The sequence below is a fragment of the Schistocerca serialis genome, chromosome 6, assembly GCF_023864345.2.
Source record: "Schistocerca serialis cubense isolate TAMUIC-IGC-003099 chromosome 6, iqSchSeri2.2, whole genome shotgun sequence".
NCBI lineage: Eukaryota > Metazoa > Arthropoda > Insecta > Orthoptera > Acrididae > Schistocerca > Schistocerca serialis.
This window is the reverse complement of record NC_064643.1, coordinates 169,710,487-169,731,240: the sequence shown is the minus strand read 5'-3', so window position 1 is coordinate 169,731,240 and position 20,754 is coordinate 169,710,487. Positions and strand designations below refer to the sequence as shown.

General features: G+C 40.3%; 1 protein-coding gene across 1 annotated transcript in view; it reads right to left on the bottom strand.

The window, feature by feature from the left end:
• LOC126484717 (dynein intermediate chain 2, ciliary-like) overlaps nucleotides 1–20,754 on the bottom strand; it is a 312,565-nt gene that overhangs the window by 66,607 nt on the left and 225,204 nt on the right. Inside the window, exon 8 of the mRNA XM_050108313.1 lies at nucleotides 2,677–2,854. Coding sequence (XP_049964270.1) covers nucleotides 2,677–2,854 — 178 coding nt within the window. The remainder of the gene's footprint in view (nucleotides 1–2,676; nucleotides 2,855–20,754) is intronic.

Sequence of the window (20,754 nt, the reverse complement as noted above, 5' to 3'; positions counted from 1 at the left end):
AGTTATTGTTCCAAGCTCAATCATAAAAACAAAATCAAATATTCAGAGGCACAATAGCAACATCACATTTCATGGCTAGAAGATTGTTTTAATCCATGTATGTTTAAGATTCAGTCAGTTTTATTTGATGATTTTCGAGTATACAAGAAGAAGAAAAGAATGGAATCACAAAATTACCGACCAATATCCCTAACTTCTGTTTGTTGCAGAATGCAGAATCCTTGAACACATTCTCAGTTTGAGTATAACAAACTCTCTTGAGACCAAGAAGCTTATATGCATGAATCAACATGGTTTTAGAAAGCACAGCTCGTGTGAAACTCAGTTTGCCCTTTTCTCACATGATATACGGAGAACTATGGATGACGGGCAACTGGCAGCCTCCACATTTTTAGATTTCCAGAAAGCATTTGATATGGTGCCCCATTGCAGCCTGGTTGTCAAGACAACCAACAAGCTGTCTGTTCACATGAAAAGCCAAAAACAAACTGTGGCCAAAAAACAAGTGCTGAACACGCTGCCGAAAATGATATCCCCTCATCTCAATGACTGCTTCACAACCTGTGCCATATGGATCCTTCCCACCAACAGCTTTTCTGAATTACGCAGGTGGGGACTTTCCCTGCAATACATCCTTTATTCCCATAACCCTCCTGGCCTCAACCTTCGTTAGTCACTGTCCTCACCCTTCCAGCCCCCTCCCTGTTCCCATTCCAGCACTACACAGCCGTCATTTCACCACCACACCCAGTCTTTTAATTTATTCTTTTTATTTCTCTCCTTTCCACTACTTACCCCCTCACCCGCTCCATACCTTCTCTCCTGCCCTCCATCTAAACTGCAACACTTCACTGACCGCCACTCCCACCACACTATCCCTCCCCCTCCCCGCCCCAGCCTCCTCCTTACCCCCACCCAGTCGCCACTCCCATCATGCACTAGTGCTGCTGCTTGTAGTGTGGTTTCAGCTCCCTGAGACTGCAGACATGTGTGCAAGTTGCATTTGCATGAGTGTGTGTGTGTGTGTGTGTGTGTGTGTGTGTGTGTGTGTGTGTGTGTGTGTATCTACTGCTGAAAAGCCTTAATGGCCGAAAGCTATAATTGTGTGAATCTTTTTGTTGTGCCTATCGTGACTCAGCATCTCTGCTATATGGTGAGTAGCAACTTTCCTTCTCTGGACTGTTAAATTCCATCCTGGATTTTCCATTGTTTGATATACAAATATGGGATTTTTTAGGCCGCCTACACAAATTAAAGAGATATTGCATCATGTCTCTCATGTCTCATATATTATAATATTCTATGTGAATGTGTCAGAAGCTTTGTGGGACAGTCTATTGAAACCATTTTCCAGTGCTGTACCCAACAACAGCACATGAAGTACAGGAATTTAGAAAAACCTGCTACTGCTTAACGCAGCCTTATGTCAACAATTTCAACAGATAAATGAGAATCACAATGAGTAATGCATGTAAGCAGGTACTTTACATTGAATGGCTGCATATCAGTATGTTTCATATTATACATCATGATGTAAAGAAAGATGCTTTGAATGAAGTTTCATCATGAGCCGTAATATAATCTCTCATCACACAGAAATTTTCCATTGTTTGATCTGTGTGATTCTGCTACTTCTTCAACAATAAGCTGCTTTCCCAATGAGGAAAATGGTGATTATTTTTGCAAGCTTAGATTTTTGTAAGAATTAACTCAACAAGTACACAAAGAACAGTATATACAAGAAATCCATTGCAAAAGACCTCATAGTTATAACCTGAACTTTGTATTGTATGTTAACTAGGCACCTAGAAACGACGGAGAGGCACCGCAGCTGCAGTGGTCCACAACCCCACAACGACTACCGCACTCCACTTCACCCCTCCACCGCCCCACACTGAACCCAGGGTTATTGTGTGGTTCAGCCCCCGGTGGACCCCCCCCCCCCCCCCCTCCAGGGAACGTCTCACACCAGACAAGTGTTAACCCCTATGTTTGCGTCGTAGAGTAATGGTGGTGTACGCATACATGGAGAACTTGTTTGCACAGCAATTGCCGACATAGTGTAACCAAGGCAGAATAAGGGGAACCAGCCCACATTCACCGAGGCAGATAGAAAACTGCCTAAAAACCATCCACAAACTGGCCAGTTCACCAGACCTTGACACAGGCGCTCCTTCCCGCCCGGAAAGCCGTGCGTTAGACCGCACGGCCAACTGGGCAGGCACCTGAACTTTACTTGACATGATCTCATTGGAGATGGTATATCTTTGCCACCCTCGGACCTATGAATGTACATACCCAGCCAATTATGGGGGGGGGGGGGGGGGGCTGCAGTTCAACACGTACCTCAAACCATGGTCAATCTTGAAATTTTCTCAATTGAAAAATTGTTGTCAGAGGTGAAAGAACTGACAAGTGACAAAAAAAGATCATTTTACACTTAATGAGCAAATCCAAGCATGCATTAGTTCCTTCCATAAGCATATTGTGCAGCACACAAGTTCTTCCTGTCTTCCACTCATAAACAGATTATAACTAATACCTACTGATGGTACTAAATTATGCAGTTCCACTGCACACAGTTTCTACTCACAATTATCCATTACTTTATTAATATGTAAATGTAGTATGCACAAAAAGTCTTTGCTACAGAATCTATAACTCTTTGCCACTCACCTACTAAACTGACTGTAGTACCATATGGTCCTGGAACTGGATCTCTGGCGAGGGTCAGTGTGAGTACAATAGCCTTGGCCAATCCTTCCAGTCCAATAATCCACTTTCGTACGGTACCATCTTCAGAAACTGAGAAGAAGCTCATTTCTCCATCTGGCAAATCTGGGACCCACAGAACCTAGTTTGTTGCAGGAGGAAAAGTTTGTGTTGTAGTGTGACAGAAAAAGGGAAGCTTTATCATTTGAGGCTGTTGTAAAGAATGCTTGTAAAGTTTTACAATTTCTTTTTCTCAAAATAATTTTCACTGTGCTCATGTTAAATATGATTTGGTCATACCATAATGAGCAATTTGAAAATTATTTTATTGCTTTATTGGAGACATGAGATATTTCACATAAAACATAAATACTAGTTAAAAGTAAGCACACTGCAGATTTTTGTATTACTTCATGCACAATAATGAAATATTAATCACAGATAAATGTTTAGACTTTTTTTTACACATTCTCTATGACAAGTGCTTCAACAGTGATAAAAATGGAAAACGAAGTATAGAGTTTATTCATATCATTGATGAAAGTTTCTCGGGTCTCCAGCCGGGAGGTAGCGTTGATATCTCGCCAGAAGATGGGTGGTATGACACTTCCCGAAATGTCGCGAGATATCAACGCTACCACCCGGCTGGAGACCCGAGAAACCTTCATCAATAGTTTACGCCGGGAAAGCCTACAGTCACATATTCATATCATGTCTCATAATGCTCCAGATTGTTCATGCCTTGTACTGGTAATTTTTAATTTTATATCCTGCAGCATGTTGTTTTGCCACTTGTATGGAATCCAATAGAAAACAAAGTATCACATTACCAAGTGATACAACAGAAATAAGATTAAATTCAGAGTCAGAAAACATCTAATACGGTGTGCCACAAGGTTCATCTTTATGCCACTTCTGTTCTTGGCCTGCATACATAATTCACCTGAAACACTGTAGGATTCTGCAAAAACTGTGATGTTCGCTGAAGATGGAAATATATTGATAAAGTGCTCAAACACATAAACATCAGACATAACCAGGAGAATAATGGAATGGGCTTACAAATGGTTCACAACCAAAACTTAACCCTTAAGCCTTCAAAATCTTGTATAAGGGCCTTCCAAAAACAAATAAAATCAATTTATAGGTACAGTGGTAGAGATCACTATGCATACACTGGCTAAGGCTCGGTAAGTGAAATTCCTACACAACAGGCGTCAGTCTGTGTTTAATAAAATAAACAGCTCAGTTCTGCTTTCTTTGCCCTTGGAAATCTCTCTCATTTTTTTCACCTGCGTACAAGATTGATAGTGTATTTGACCAAGTTCTGTCCTATGGCATAATCATCTGGAACACTGCAGCTGAAAAAAGTATTTACTCTGCAGAAGTGTGTAATAAGAATACTGTCAAAAGTTGGTAACCAAATGAGTTCCAAAAGCCTTTTCTCTGACTTACACTTACATCTGACATATATTTCCTAATGGTATTTGTAGTTAGTAACTAGAGTGAGTATAGGATGAACTCATCAATTCACAACCACAACATTAAAAGTAGAAATAATTTCCAAATAGAACATGCATCCCACCACTAGGGTTCAAAATGAAATTTTATATTCTGTTGCAAAGCCTATACCAGTTACCAGTGGATGTTTGGCAGAAAATTGAAAATCCCCAAATATTTAAAAACAAGGTAAAAAAATACCTCATTAGCCACTCTTTCAGAAATTTATCAGCATACTTGGAATCAAGACCATAAACTGCATGTAACTCTATTATTTACATTAAATAAATGCATTTTTGCATGTATATAGACAGCTGATAATGGTCTGCATAAAGTAAAATAAATGCTCTGTTTTAAATATTGGACAAAAACAGTAGCTGAGTAGAGTAGGATGACGGGCAGTTGCATTTTTCCAAAGTAGTTGTTTTTTTCATTGTATAATGTAGATGTAACTACCACACTTATCATTTTGAGAAGATTAGCGCTACTCATGATTTGTTGTTAGAATATTTCACAACTATAGCCAGCAGTGGTAGCTTCTGCCTATTAATGCATAATTTGACTTGTTCCAAATCTCTGAAGGCTTTCCTTCATCATAAAATTTAGCATACACAATGGGTGAATGAAGGAATGATTCAGTGGTTACTTTATATGGCAATCAAAGTTGTTTTTTTCCCAGAAAAAAATTGGATCAAATAACTATTGGAAAGTTCTTCTTCTTTTGGCACTAAGGCCCTTGATGGGCCTTTGCCTCCTCAACAATTTTCCTCCATACAGCTCCACTCTCTGCTTTTTCCTTCCATCTTCAGATCTCAGTTTTGGTAAGGTCAGTAAAGGCATTGTCCAACTATCTAGCTCTTGGTCAGCCCTTCCTTCTGGTGAAATAAAATTCATTTGGGCATCTTGTCAACTGTCATCACCTCCATTTGTCCTACCCAGCATATTCATTGAGATTTAAAAAAAAATCACCTTATCTTCCTCTTGTATTAGCCCTTGTATTTCATGGTTCTACCTTACTCTCCAACCCTCTGCTTCTCTCATGGGCCCATTATATTTTTCACAGGATTTTCATTTTGAATGACCTTAGGTTGTTCATATCTGCTTCTGTCACTGTCCACATTTCTGACCTATATGTAACAACATGTTGACAATGTAATAGTACAATCTTCACTTGGTTGTTCTTGTAATTAGAGAACTCTTGAATACTTGTAAGTTTGCATAACATGTTAAGTTTCCCGCTTGTATCCTTTCTCATACATTCTCTCATATTATTATCACTGGTTAGGAGATGCCTAAATAATGGAAGCAGGTAACAGATCTAAAACATTATTAAAGGCCTTCAGGTCATATAGTATTCTTCTTGCCTGAGAATTGGGCATTACTGTGTATTTGGTCTTATTTTCATTTACCAATTTTTGCTTCTTCAGCTTCCATTATTTCACACATTTCTTTAGAGATTTGTACATCTCTTGCCACAATTGCAATAACATCTGCATATGCATATATTTCACTTGATTTCGTCATTATTGATCCTCTCCTGTCTGTCCTTTGTATCAGACCATGCAGTGCTAAGCTGAACAGTAGCACCGAGAGACCGTCACTGTGTTTCATTCTATCAGTAAAGTTAAAGCTCTTGATCATTTTGGTGATCACTTTCACTTTTGCCTTTGTGTCCCTCATTTTTAATTCAGCTAACCTTCCTAAGTTGTCTCAGATGCCCAATTGTTTAAGTGATTTATGCAACACTGGCCTATGACACTATCAAAAGCTTGTTTAAAATCAAGAAACAGGAAGTGAAATTCTATATCGTATTCATAAAATTTCTCTATTATTTGTCTAATAACAGACAACTGGTCAGAAGTGAATCTATTTGGCTGAAACCACATTGGTAACCTCCAAGGAGATTTTCAGTGCACTGCTTTTATCTTTCATTCATCACAACAGAAAATATCTAGTAGGGTGTGTTCAGTAAAGTTATGCCTTTATAATTTTCACACACTCACTTTTTTCCTTTCTTATATGCATATATAGGCATACTTTCATTTTCCCATACGTCATTTATTAGAGCATGTATTTCATATACTACAAGATTACCTCCAAATTTTATAAGTTCTGACACTATCCCATCTTCACCAGGTTTTCAGTTTTAATTATCTCTGACTCCACCTCCCACATTGGTGGTCTTTTTATTTCTTCCCTTTCATCTTCTCAAGCCTCCATAATCATAATCTCCTCCTGTTTTAGTGGATCTCTTGATACCTGATCTGAGTTGAGACTATGTTCCAAATATTCTGCCCATCTCTGCAACATTTTTTGTTCATTTCTGATTATGCTGCCATTTCTATTTTTATATTTAATTTGCACTGGTTGAAATTTTTTTCTCATCTTTGTTATTGCATGATAGGATTTTCTTGTTTCATTCTGTTCCTTTAGTTCTCTTGAAATTTTTATTCTTGCCATTCCTTTTCCTTTTTCTTGCACATTCTATGAGCATTACACATCTATTCTTTATACACCTTCACATTTCTTCTTCTTCGTCTTCTTCTTCTTCTTCTCTCTCTCTCTCTCTCTCTCTCTCTCTCTCTCTCTCTGTAGCACTCTCAGTTTTGTTGCATTTTTATGGTCTATTGCTAATCTACATTCATTGTCAAATCATTCATTCTTTTCCCTTTGTCTTATCCCATCGTGCTCTGCAGAGGTGGCTGGTTCATGGGCAAAACATGTGATACATCGGGGTTGGAGCTGGTGGTGAGCGGAGCACGATGGAAGTAACATTGGAGAGCTGAACTGGGAGGGGGTGTTGGACAGAGGAATGGAAAGGTATTGTGCAGTTGGTATGGGGACATTCAGAACCACCTTGGCCCGTATTTGTTAACCTACTGTCTCCATACCCTCATCCAACAGCTTTCCCTTCCTCTGTCCATAACTCTTTCCCAATTCACCTCTCCACATCACCTTCATTGTCCGCTGCTCCCATCCAGCTCTGACACCACTGTATCACATGACCTGCCACTGCCCCTCCCACATTCCTAGTCAGAAAACTGGCTAGCTCCCTCCAAGCCACTAGCTACCACCCCCAACCCCTCTTCCTGCCTTTCACCTTTCTCTTCCCCTACCCACTCCACCCAACATAAATTCCACCCCACACTAGTCCACCTGCTGAACTGCACTCCCATCATTGTACGTTCAGCTGAAACAATGTAAGGGCACAGGTATGTGTCTATTTTGTGTGTGTATTTGTACACTAGATCAAGAGAGAATTAATCTGAAAGTTTAGAAGTTTTCTGTCTTTCTGTTTGTGCCTGTCAACAATTCAATGCTTCTGATTCTCACTGAGTGGTCTCCTTTACTCCTAAGGTATTTATTATCAAATAACTGTGATATACTGTCTTTACAGTTTTCGTGTAGATGGCATCTGATAAAGTACATGTTTCAAAAGTTAGTGTAGCAGAGCAGTGTGGAACCATTGTACTGTTCTTGTACTGCTCCTGATAGAAATATATGTATTTTTTTCTTTATTTGATCTCATTTTATGAATGACACCAATACAACTGTTACACAAACTACTTTCTTATTCAAATTGGGACTCATAAAATTTTTTAACTTACATATCTGTTTCCTGGTTAGTGATGACAGCAAGCTAGTTAGATTAATTGGAAGCAATTCTTATAAAAAGGAATTCATGATGTAACAGTCATAAGAAACACATGGTGTTCACATTTTTAGTGAGGAAATTGCTGTTTCATGCTACAGTGATATACGTCATCTTAAAGCCCTTATTCTCCTCTTCACTGTAAACAGCTTACTTTTTCCAAAAAATATTTTTTTTCAAAAAGTATTCATTATTAAAGTTTTCATGTTCCAGAATGTTTGAACCCAAAGCAGTGATTATTTCAAGTTCAAAGCTATAGTTTCGCAAACATAATTTTTCTTGTTTCAAAAAGGCCCACTTTATACTAGAAGAACTTGTTAATTTCTTAATTAGTTGATCTGGATAATTTCATTTTAGCCATTTTTGGAGGGCTCTGTGCATCCCTGCAGAAGTATAACTAATATGCATAAAGCAGTCCTTATAATTTTGTCTTTTTTCTAATCATCCAGGTCATAGTTAAACAGATTTTCTGTTTTGCTTCATATATTTTCATGTCCTTTGATTTTGTTCTATTTTCTGGTAATATTAAAAACATACTAATATATTTAGAATTTTGTTCAAATGTGCATCTATTGATAGATGCACAGGACAATACTCAGTCAGTTCTGGGTTAGTAATCAAAAAGGACATGTCATGTTATAAGTTAGCACCAAGTAACCAACTTGATAACATTTCTCAGTCACTATCAACATTTGTGAGTTAGTCAGCAGAACTGTATCACCTAAGAACCACAACCAGATTCTCCTCGTTGTCCCATTGTGAACACCATTGGGTAACCACTTTCAGATTGGCAAAACACCTGGCCAGCCTCCTTGCACCGCATGTGGGTCATAGTGTGCATCACATCAAGAACACCGACGACTTTATCAACAGAATTAAACAACTGGGTCTTAGTTAAGGAGATATAATGGTTAGTTTGGTTGTGGTCTCCCTGTTTACACATGTTCCGGTCAAAGACTGTATAGATCTCCTCTCCCAGTTATTTGATAGCACAATTGTGGGACTGTTTAAGCACACATTGACATTATCATATTTCCTACATGGCGGCCAGTATTTTGGTCAGTTGGATGGCGTGGGTATGGAAAGCCCATTAGCTCCATCCATAGCCAACCTTTTTATGGAAAAATTTGAAGACATCGCCTTGGACACGGCTCCAACTGAGCCAAGTTGCTTTTATCATTACGCCGATGACACTTTTATCATCTAGCCCCATGGTTGTGAAAAACTGCAAAAATTCTTAGAACACCTGGACAACATTCATGGCCACATCAAGTTTACGATGGAAGTTGAGACAGATGGTGCATTGTCCTTCCTTGACGTCCTCATTCAATGGAAAACCAATGGGCACCTCAGCCACAGTGTCTACAGGAAACTGACACAAACAGATTGGTCTGCACGCTCTCAGCCACCACCATCCGGCACAAAAATGTGGCGTTCTGAATACCCTCGTCCATCGTGCTAAAGTCATCTCAGATGCTGAAAGTCTGCCATCAGAACTGAGCCACCTCCGAAAGGTCTTCTGGGAAAACAGGTACAGCCACGGATAGGTGTCACATTCTATATCTGGTGTGACATGCAAGAAACACACCAACAGAGAAGAGAACACCACCGAAGAAGAAAGCAAGAAACTTGTGTTTTTCTGTGGTACTGTGTCGGGAAAGATTAGCCGGCTCCTGAAGAGATATAACATTTAATTGGTGTTCAGGTCCCCAGCATAAATTCGACAGCTCATGAGGCCTATGAACACCTGGAGTGTACAAGATACCATGTCAATGTGGCTGTTACTACATTGGCTAAACAGTACGCACTGTGGAGCAACGCCGGACGGAACACGAGAGGTGCTTACGCCTACTATATCCAGAAAAATCAGCCATTGCAGAAAACGCCTTAGGAAATGGACACCGAATTCTATTCGACAAAACACCCGTCGTTATGAGGACGAAGGGATTTTGTGGTAGCATCATAAAAGAAGCTATTGAAATAAAAACATCTGAAAACACCATCAACAAGAACGGCAGTTCAGCACAGCCTGGGACCCGGCCATTGCGAGGTTAAAGTGGTCGCAACAGATGCGGGATGAAAACATTATCATATATGGCAATGAAGAGAGTACTAGTTATGTCACTGCCAGCAGTGTGGCTATATAATGACATGGCCATGGCAACACAACAGTCATTCTTACCACTTGACAATGACTGAGGAGAGCTCAGTCGAAAGCTCATGGGGTGGGATTTTAACCATCTGACATGGCTGGAATCCCAAGAAAATTTTATTAATTCATGCATTCATACAGTAATAGATAAAGTTTCTCTGATGTCTTTATCTCATGTTAATGTATACCTTGACTCATCCTCGTTCCCTGGAGGCTCTCCTCCTTGTGCAGACCACAATGAATGAATAAACAACAAAGCCCAGTGGGCCCCAATTAGCTCTTTTGTTTTAATCTTCTGGTTTATATATTTCACTCATCTGACCCCAGGTGTGCAATCTCCAGTGTGAGGACTAATCTGCATTTATTCAGTTTACCAATAAGTGAATCATACAGTTAAATACATGTAGTGAAGAACCTCAACAAACATTAGGATCATCAGATATTGTGGTAGCTAATGACTTTATTTAACACAATATTACATATCTTAAAATGTGACAGAATGTAAGCTACACAACAGCAAAGAGTGCAATGTTCACAGCATTTTGTTTTTCCAAGGAATACTTCACAGCACAGACTTTACATATCGTGAAGCTCAATAATCTAGATAAAAGCAACAATGTCTCATCAAAATAGGGTGTCAAACACTTGGGAAACATTCTGTGGTCTCAAGGTAAACAAGTGGCCTCTGAGAGGGACACCAGGGGTGTCCACATGCATAATTTGTAAAAGTCACAGTAAAGGCTCAAGGAAGGAAAGGTAACTAATGTGTGAATGAGCAAGAAGGGGATGGAGAAGAGGGGCTGGAGGAGGGGCGACAGCACCAAATGATATGCTGTTTGTGTGAGAAACTGGCCTTGCGGGGAGCTCAGATCCAATACGCAAGTAAATTTGACCTGTAAGTCTTCAGACGCTTACATTGAACGGACTCACCTAAGGAATGCCCAAATAACTATGGAAAGGCCTATGACAATCTTTACAAAAATATAAAATATAACAAAGTGGACAAGTAATACATATAATTTTTCTCATTCATTCATTATTTAGTTTGCTAAGTAGAATTTTTGAGGCACCCAATCAGACGCTTTGGCAAAGTCCTCTTGTTTAGCTCTGCTAGCACATCATTTATGGGGTCTCATATTGCTTTCTCGGTCCATAGTTCTTCATGAAAGCCAAACAGAAGTAGCTAACAAATTCTGCTTAGTTAAATGAGTCAGTATTCTATCACAGGCTTTATTTTTTCAAATGCTTTTTAGAAGATTGGAAGCACTGATATAGGTCTGACATTAGAAGTGGTTTACTTATCTCCAGTTCTGTAGGTGGTTGTTACTGCAGCAAATTCAAGATATCAGGAAATATGCCCCAAATCACTGTTTGCTGGCAAAGATGGCTTAAGGGTAATCCTATCAAGTTAGCATAGGATTTTAATATTCTACTAGAAACACCATTGTAGCCAGCAGAACTATTACCTTTTAGTGACATGATGAATTTTGTAATCTCCTTATGAGTTCTACTTTTGAAAATAATTTCTGATGGTGGTGCATGAGAATCTGCACAAGCAAATCTACTGCTTGTCCCTTTGGTTCTTTATAAATGGGTGCACTGTTTGCTGCCACTGTAAGGAAGTAATAATTGAAGTTGGTAGTCAATGATTTTAAATTATCACTGTCTTCACCCCATTTCACTGGGGGGTATTAGTTTCATTTGGCATGATGATGTCCAGTCATGTATGGTACTGAGTCATGAGGTGTCACTCCTTTGGACCAGTCAGTGGGTATGTGAGGTATGTTAGGTGACTTTGGAGGCAAAGTGAAGGAGATTTGTTTCTGGATGAGGTAGTAAGGGTACTTTCAGTCTCTGAGATTGTTGGCATATGTTGAGAAAAACTGCTTGTCACTGAAGTTGTGATGACCATTGGTGGCTAGGCTGTATGGGAGAGACATTTTGGTATGGAATGGGCGGTATCTATTAAAGCAGAGGTATTGTCGTGATTGGTAGGTTTGATGTTGCTGGAGGTACTGATGGAGCCATCTGTGAGGCAGTCAACGTCAAGAAAGGTAGCTTGATGGGCTGAGGGGAACTAGGTGAATTGAATGGGGAAGAAAGTGCTGAGGTATTGGAAGAACGTGGATAGTTGTATCCTTGCCCTCAGTTCAGATCATGAAGATGTTACACATGAATCTTAATCAAGTGAGAGGTTTAGGATTCTGGTTGGCTAGAAAGGATTCCTCTAAATGGCCACTTGAATAGGTTGGCATAGCATGGTGCTATATGAGTGCTGACAGCTGTATCATGGATTTTTTTGTGGGTGATGCCTTCATACAAGTAATTGTGGACAAGGATATAGCAGTCATGGTGGCCAGGAAACTGGTTATATGTTTGGAGTCAGTCTCGGAAGGTAGTGGATGGATGGATATTAGTGTTTAACGTCCCGTCGACAACGAGGTCATTAGAGACGAAGCACAAGCTCGGGTGAGGGAAGGATTGGGAAGGAAATCGGCCGTGCCCTTTCAAAGGAACCATCCCGGCATTTGCCTGAAGCGATTTGAAAACCTAAATCAGGATGGCCGGAGACGGGATTGAACTGTCGTCCTCCCGAATGCGAGTCCAGTGTGCTAACCACTGCGCCACCTCGCTCGGTTGGAAGGTAGTGTTTAAAGGCAGCATGGCGCTGGGTATTGAGAATGTTAGTGTAGAGGGAGGTGTCATTGACAGTGAGGGGCAGGGAACCAGGTGGTAAAGGGTCAGAGACTGTGGACTGTCCGACGGAATAGTTAGTGTCTTATATAGGAAGGTAGGTTATGGCCAATATGCTGCAGGTGTTGACTCAGAAGGCAGAGAGTCTCTCTGTGGAGGCAACCATAAACTCACAAAGGGCATCCTGGGTGGTTGGGTTTCTGTATTTTTTGAAGTTAGTTGGTTGGTATCAAGTTTCACGAATCATTTACTTGATAAATCATAATGATGTGGAACAACTTATTTTACATTCAAATAACAAAATATGAGTTTTTTTTATGTAAGATGTCAAATATTTTATTTTCAAACCACATTTATTTTGGGGTTAGACATACATTTCTTTATTTTTCTATATAATTACCACCTTGTTTATTTAGGTACTTGTCTTACCTTCAAACTAAGTTTTGAAATCCCTCTTCAAAGATGTGTGCTGCATGCTCTGAAGACAAGAGAACACAGCTGTTTTTAGTTCTTCATCATCATTGAAGTGCTTCCCACCAAGATGATGTTTCAGCTGCCAAAAAAGGTGGAAATTGCTCACATCATGGTCAGGGCTATACGGTGTGTGTACAAAACTTCCCAACTGAGAATGTCAGTCAGTTCCCGAATATGGTCAGCAGCATGAGGCCTTGCACTATCATGAAAGAGCAAAATTCACTTCATCAGCATGCCACATCTTTTGTTCTGAAGTGCACTTTGCAGTCTGGTCTAGATTGTACAGTAGGCTTCTATACTGATGTCATTCTTCATGGCATAAAGTTCTCCAGCAGGACACCATGCCTGTCCCAAACCACAGTTGCCATGATCTTGCTCTGTGGCAGGGTTGGTTTGGGTTCAGGAGAGTTTGCGTGCCATCATTCCATTGACTGCTGCTTGGATTCAGAGGTGAAATGACCCATGTTTCACCTTCTGTGATAATTCAATTCAAAATTTCATTCTCTCCTTTGACATAACAAGTCAAAAAGGTGAAGAAACTAGTCAATCTCTTTCATTTGTGGCTTTCTGTGAGGAATTTTGGTACATGTTGAGAGTGTCAGTTCCTGAAGTTCAGGTTTTCGGACAAAATTTTACACAGTGCAGCTCTAGACACTTGAGGAAAATCCACTGAGAGTGTGGCTATTATGAATCTTCTTTTCTCATGAATTTTTGTGTCAATTGCAGTCACCAAAGACTTTGTGATCACAGATGGGTGAGCTGAGCATTCTCCAACATGAACATTTTTCATGGCTGTTTTTGAACCCTCTTATTGATTTCCACACTTTATGTTCACAAACTGCATTATCACCAATCACCTCACAAATCTGATGCTGAATGTCTGAAGCACTCAAAAAATGTAGTGGAGGCTTTACCTCACATACAGTGGGCAGTTGAATAATCTTGTATGTTTTATATTTTTGTGCTAAGGACAACCTTCATGTGGAGTAATGAATGTTATTTGTTCTTCTGGTATTGTAATTATGTACATCATTGTTCCTGTGCATAGTGGAGAAAACAAGATATTTATTCCCACATATACTCAATAATAGATGACAGTTGTACAAACATGAATGCATGCACAATGTAAAACATGGTAATAACTAACAGAAATGTGAATCAAAGAGCAACTATATCAATACAGCTTAAAATTGCCACTGCATGGAACATTTATGCACCACTGTACATTTGCAAGGACAAAACGTCAAAACAGTTCACTGCATGACTCTGCCCTTTAGTGCCAACAATAGTGCATACTGAATTTGACACACCGTCCAACCTTCATAACTACTTTTTCCTTGAAACTTGGTGGTGCATCATGAGTCAGTGCTTCTAATGGGGAGCAGGGTAGTAATCTGTCTATTTTCTGAGGTACTCATGGGGCACAGAAACACCTCTTGTTGCTGTTTCTTCTGTCTTCTCTGGTTTGCATTCCATAGTAGTTGTAATGTCTCTTGCATCCAGAAATTCTGGCTTGATCTACTCCAATGGGACTGTGGTGGGTGCATCATTGACCACTATGCAAAAAGTATTGCTGGCCCTGCTGAGTATCAGGTATGATCTCCATACGATAGCTGCAATGGCTTACACACTGTATCATTGTGTAAGAACACATCTGTGCACTTGTCTAAGCCCCAAAAATGAACAAGTGTCTTTCCAATTGGTTTCTGACCAATGTCCATCTCATCTGGTGTATATGGTCTGTTCACTGGGTGGTGAAATCTGAGGCAGTAATCCTGTCATCTGCCATGCTGTGCAAAAACTCTTCAGGTAGGCGTAACATTTGTCCATATACCAATTCTGCTGCTGGACTCTTCGTACCACTCTTAAATGATGTTCGTAGACCTAATAGTACAACAGGCAGTATCTGTGTCCATTTCTGTGTTGTGTGACATCTCGCTGCTGATTTTAGCTGCCTATGAAAATGCTCAACTATATCATTTGATACAGGGTGGTATACCATGGTGTGTAAGCGCTTTGTCCATAATAATGTGGTCAATGCTCTGAAGATGTGGGCTTCAAATTGCCATCCCTTATCAGCAGTAATTTGCAGTGGGACTCCAAATTGGGAAATCCAGTCACGAAAAAATGTTTGTACCACAGTTTCTGCCATAATGTCATTCATTGGAAATGCCTCAGGCCACCTGCTGAACCTGTCTACCACTGTGAGGCAATAACTACAGCCTTCTGAAGCTGTGAGTGGGCCTATGAAGTCAGCATGCAAATGTTTGAAATGATGATTTGGCAGAAGAAATGTGTCAAACAGTGCTCTGACATCCAGCATGATTTTATTCCTCTGACTCATAATGCCTCGCTCTACAAATGTTCCACAATTTGTGTGCATACCTGGCCAACAAAGTTCTCTTTGACTAATCTGATTGCGCCCCTTACTCCAGGGTGTGCCAGATTGTGTTTTGATGCTATTGCTTGTGCTCTGAATTCCTGTGGCATGGGTGTATCTTTCCTCCTGCTATGTCACAATATAATTCTACATTTGATTCAGGAAATGTCATGATCTGTAACCTCAGACCTTTTGATTGTTGCAATAAGTCACGCAACTTACTATCACTTTCTTCCACAAGTGCAAGGGTGTCGTAATCAGTGGCATCTGTGACACAGTGTCATCTGCTACTGCTCTCAATGTTTCTACATGCAAGAGTGTGTAAGCTACAAAATTCGGCTTCCATTCCTCATACACAACACTGGTCGTGAACTGGCTGATGTAATATAAGTGTCGCAGGTGCCTCGGTAACGCTTTCTCCGGTACTTCAAGGCATGGGAAAGTGCTTTATGATCCGTGTAGATGGTGAACTGTCACCCTTCTAATGTGTGTTTGACTCTTTTGACAGCAGCATAAGCAGAGTACAGCTCATGGTCATATGTTGCTAAATGTTGCTGGGATGGCAACAACTTATGACTATAGAATGCCTTAAACATACTGTCTGCCTCGCTAGTCTACTCTGTGGTTAGGCTTTGGTGTGCTCTTAAATAGTTCATTCGATGGTGTGGTTATCAGTATGTGATTGTGAATGAACAATTGGTAGAAAAATTTACTACTCTTAGGAACTGTCATAGTTCTCTGACTGTGAAAGGCTGGGAGTATTTACTTATGGCCTCTACGTTTTTGTGTGGTGGTCGAATACCCTCTGTGTTCACCAAATATCCTCAAAAGTGCACCTCTCCCTCACCAAAAACACTTGGCATGGTTAATTACTACTCCCTGTGTGTGTAGGCAGTCAAATGCTTGTGCCAAACAGCATAAGTGCTCCTCTTCTGATGAGGACATCACCAACAAATCATCTATGTACACATACCATAAATCTAAATCTCTTGTCACCTCGACCATAAAGGGCTGGAAGGTCTGAGCTGCATTACGCAGTCAAAATGGCATCCTGAACAGGCCAAATGGTGTCATCACTGCTGTTTCGGGAATGTCTTCTGTAGTTACAGTGACCTGATAGTATGCTTGGACTAGGTCAATGGTAGGAAATATTCTTTAACTGTGAACATTTGCAGAAAAGTCATCTGTGTGGGACTGGGTACCGGTCCGGGATGGTCCTTGAATTGTATTGGTGATAGTCACCAAAGGGATGCCATCCATTCTTCTTTTTAAGCACATTGTAATCAGGGCTGCACAGCTGCTGCTAGAAACTCTGCAGGTACCTTGCGATAGCATGCTGTGAAATTCCTGTTTTACTACCTTTAGCTTTTCAGGCATCAAACGTCTAGGCTAAGTGTGAGTTGGTGGCCCTGGCATGGTCAAAATGTGGTGAACAATTGTGTGCTTGACTGGTGAGAGAGTATGTGGCTGCTGAGTGATCTCAGGATGTCCTATCAATAGCCATACATATGGTGTATCACTTGTGATTGTGTGTAACACTGGTGAATGACACAACAGATTTTCCCTGGTGTATGCAGATTAGTAGTCAAATCTATTAATTTCTGACATCGCAGATCTGGGAGAAAGTCATAGAAGGACAAAAAATAGCTCTGATAATAGTCTGAGATATATCTGCCAATGTAAATTGCCATTCAAACACATGGCATATCCCAATGTCAAGGAATAATGTTATTCAATCATATGTTCTAATCTTGGAATCATTAGTGGCAAATAGACAGCAATCATCACAGCTCTGGCATGGTAGGCAGTTTGCTAGGTATACCAACTCTTCTGCCCCTGTATCGACCAGGTATTGTAGTTTTGTATCACAGTCTGTCACAGAAAGTCGGTGTGTGTTCGCAATAGAAGTTGTTAAACTTTCTGGCAGATTAAAACTGTGTGACGGACCAAGACTCGAACTCGAGACCTTTGCGGGAAAGTGCTCTACCATTCTGGAAACATCCCCAGGCTACGGCTAAGCCAAGTCTTCATAATATCCTTTTTTGAGGAGTGCTAGTTCTGCAAGGTCTGCAGAAGAGCTTCTGTGATGTTTGGAAGGTAGGAGACAAGGTACTGGCAGAATTGAAGCTGTAAAAGTGAGGAGTGAGTCGTGCTTCGGTAGCTCAGATGGTAGAGCACTTGCCCGTGAAAGGCAAAGGTCCCGAGTTTGAGTCTCGGTCTGGCACAGATAGTTTTATATCAGCGCACACTCTGCTGCAGAGTGAAACTCTCATTCTGGAAATAAAAGTTGTTGTCACTGCTATGGTGTCTGATTCACGTTTCTGCTTGCAAGGTTGCATACATTTTCAAGCATCATTACCAAACTTCTTGTGGTACCAGCATAGATTCTATGTAGAGGCGATTGATTACAACCTTGACTGTCGCCAGTGTGGCTGTACACAGTTGTGTGTTTTTTCTAACGCAGCTACCTTTTTGGTCAGTTCTGCCATCTGCAATTGCAAGGAAGCTAGTGTCCCTGTGGGCATATTTTCTTGTCCCAGTGTCAATGTTGAGACACCTGATAAAGGATACTTTTCACAGCCATTTGCGCCAGTGCATTTAAATTGCCTGCACGCACTGTAAGAATTTTTTGGGTGTCTGTTGGCAATTGAGACAACCATATATTCCATAGCATGTCATCACTTACAGTGTTACTTGCTAATGTGCGTAAACATCTTAGAAGTTGTGATGGAGTGCGATCTCTAGCCGTTTTGCTTCTAACTATGACAAGCATGTGATCAATTTTTAATTGATGCATACTGTTTGGTATCCTGTGGCACGGCTAGAATATCCTGGACTTCTGCTGCTAGGGCCTCCATGAGTGCTCAAACCACATAGCCGTATTTAGTCTCATCCACCAATACTTGTGTGAGGAAGAACTGATTTTCTAGCTGGGCAAATCATAATAGAGTATTATGTTGCCAGAATTGTGGGGGATTTATCATCACCCTATTAATTGCACTGCTGGCTGCTGGTTCAGTTGTGACTGGTGAGTTGTCCAAAGTCAGAAGTGTCAATGTTGCGAAACTGCATGAAATGTTGAAGCCGGCATGGACATGTCACAGTTTGTCAGGGTCACCAAATATGTGGGCAATGGAGAAAACAAGATATTCATACCCACATATACTCAATAACAGCTTACAGTTGTACAAATATGAATGCATGCACAATGTAAAACATGTGAGAACTAAGAGAAACATAAATCAAAGAGGAACTGTTTCAATACAGCTTAAAAGTGCCACTGCATGGAACATTTATCTGCCACTGTACATTTGCGAGGACATGTCAGAACAAGTCACTACATTCCTTTTGAACTGTAGATGCCCAACCCCTTAAACAGATGTCTTCAAGATGATCATTGGTGAGCAGCACATAATATTTTTACAGTATGGTTTTGAGCAATGAAGACTTCATTTCTTAAAGATTTGTTACCCCAGAACACTATTCCACATGACATTACTGAATAAATATATGCAAAATATGTTAACTTACTGATTTGCCTCTCCCCAAGATTTGCAATGATCCTAAGTGAAAATGTAGTTGAACTACGTTGTTATCAATGTTCCAAAATGTGCTTTTTCCAGTTCAGATTCTCATCAATATGGACATCTCAAAAATTTTGAAGTTTTCACCCTATTTATTATTTCCTCACCATATGTTACATTTATCACTGATGTAGTACCTCTGCATGTGCAGAACTGAATATGTTGTACCTTTTTGGAATAGCTTTTTGGAACAGACAGTGATGACATTTGCTGAAAACCAGTGAGTGATACTTTTAAGAACATTGATTAACACTTCTTCTGTTGCTGTATGTTTGCATGGATTGACTATAATTCTAGTGACATCCACAAAAAAAGTAGTTCTACTTGTATATTAGACAGAGGACCATTTACTTAGATGAGGAACAATAGTGGACATAGGATTGCACTGTCTACATCTACATCTACATGATTACTCTGCAATTCACATTTAAGTGCTTGGCAGAGGGTTCATCAAACCACAATCATACTATCTCTCTACCATTCCACTCCCGAACAGCGCGAGGGGAAAAACGAACACCTAAACCTTTCTGTTTGAGCTCTGATTTCTCTTATTTTATTTTGATGATCATTCCTACCTATGTAGGTTGGGCTCAACAAAATATTTTCGCATTCAAAAGAGAAAGTTGGTAACTGAAATTTCGTAAATAGATCTCACCGCGACGAAAAATGTCTTTGCTTTAATGACTTCCATCCCAAATCGCGTATCATATCTGCCACACTCTCTCCCCTATTACATGATAATACAAAACGAGATGCCCTTTTTTGCACCCTTTCAACGTCCTCCGTCAAACCCACCTGGTAAGGATCTCACACCTCACAGCAATATTCTAGCAGAGGACGAACGAGTGTAGTGTAAGCTGTCTCTTTAGTGGACTTGTTGCATCTTCTAAGTGTCGTGCCAATGAAACGCAACCTTTGGCTCGCCTTCCCCTCAATATTATCTATGTGGTCGTTCCAACTGAAGTTGTTCGTAATTTTAACACCCAGGTACTTAGTTGAATTGACAGCCTTTAGAATTGTACTATTTATCAAGTAATCGAATTCCAACGGATTTCTTTTGGAACTCATGTGGATCACCTCACACTTTTCGTTATTTAGCGTCAACTGCCACCTGCCACACCATACAGCAATCTTTTCGAAATCGCTTTGCAACTGATACTGGTCTTTGGATGACCTTACTAGACGGTAAATTACAGCATCATCTGCGCACAACCTAAGAGAACTGCTTAGATTGTCACCCAGGTCATTTATATAGATTAGGAACAGCAGAGGTCCCAGGACGCTTCCCTGGGGAACACCTGATATCACTTCAGTTTTACTCGATGGTTTGCCATCTATTACTATGAACTGCAACCTTCCTGACACGAAATCACGAATCCAATTGCACAACTGAGATGATACCCCATACGCCTGCAGCTTGATTAGAAGTCGCTTGTGAGGAACAGTGCCAAAAGCTTTCCGGAAATCTAGAAATATGGAATCAACTTGAGATCCACTGTCCATAGTGGCCATTACTTTGTGCGAATAAAGAGCTAGCTGCATTGCACAGGAACGATGTTTTCTGAAACCATGCTGATTACGTATCAACAGATCATTCCCTTCGAGG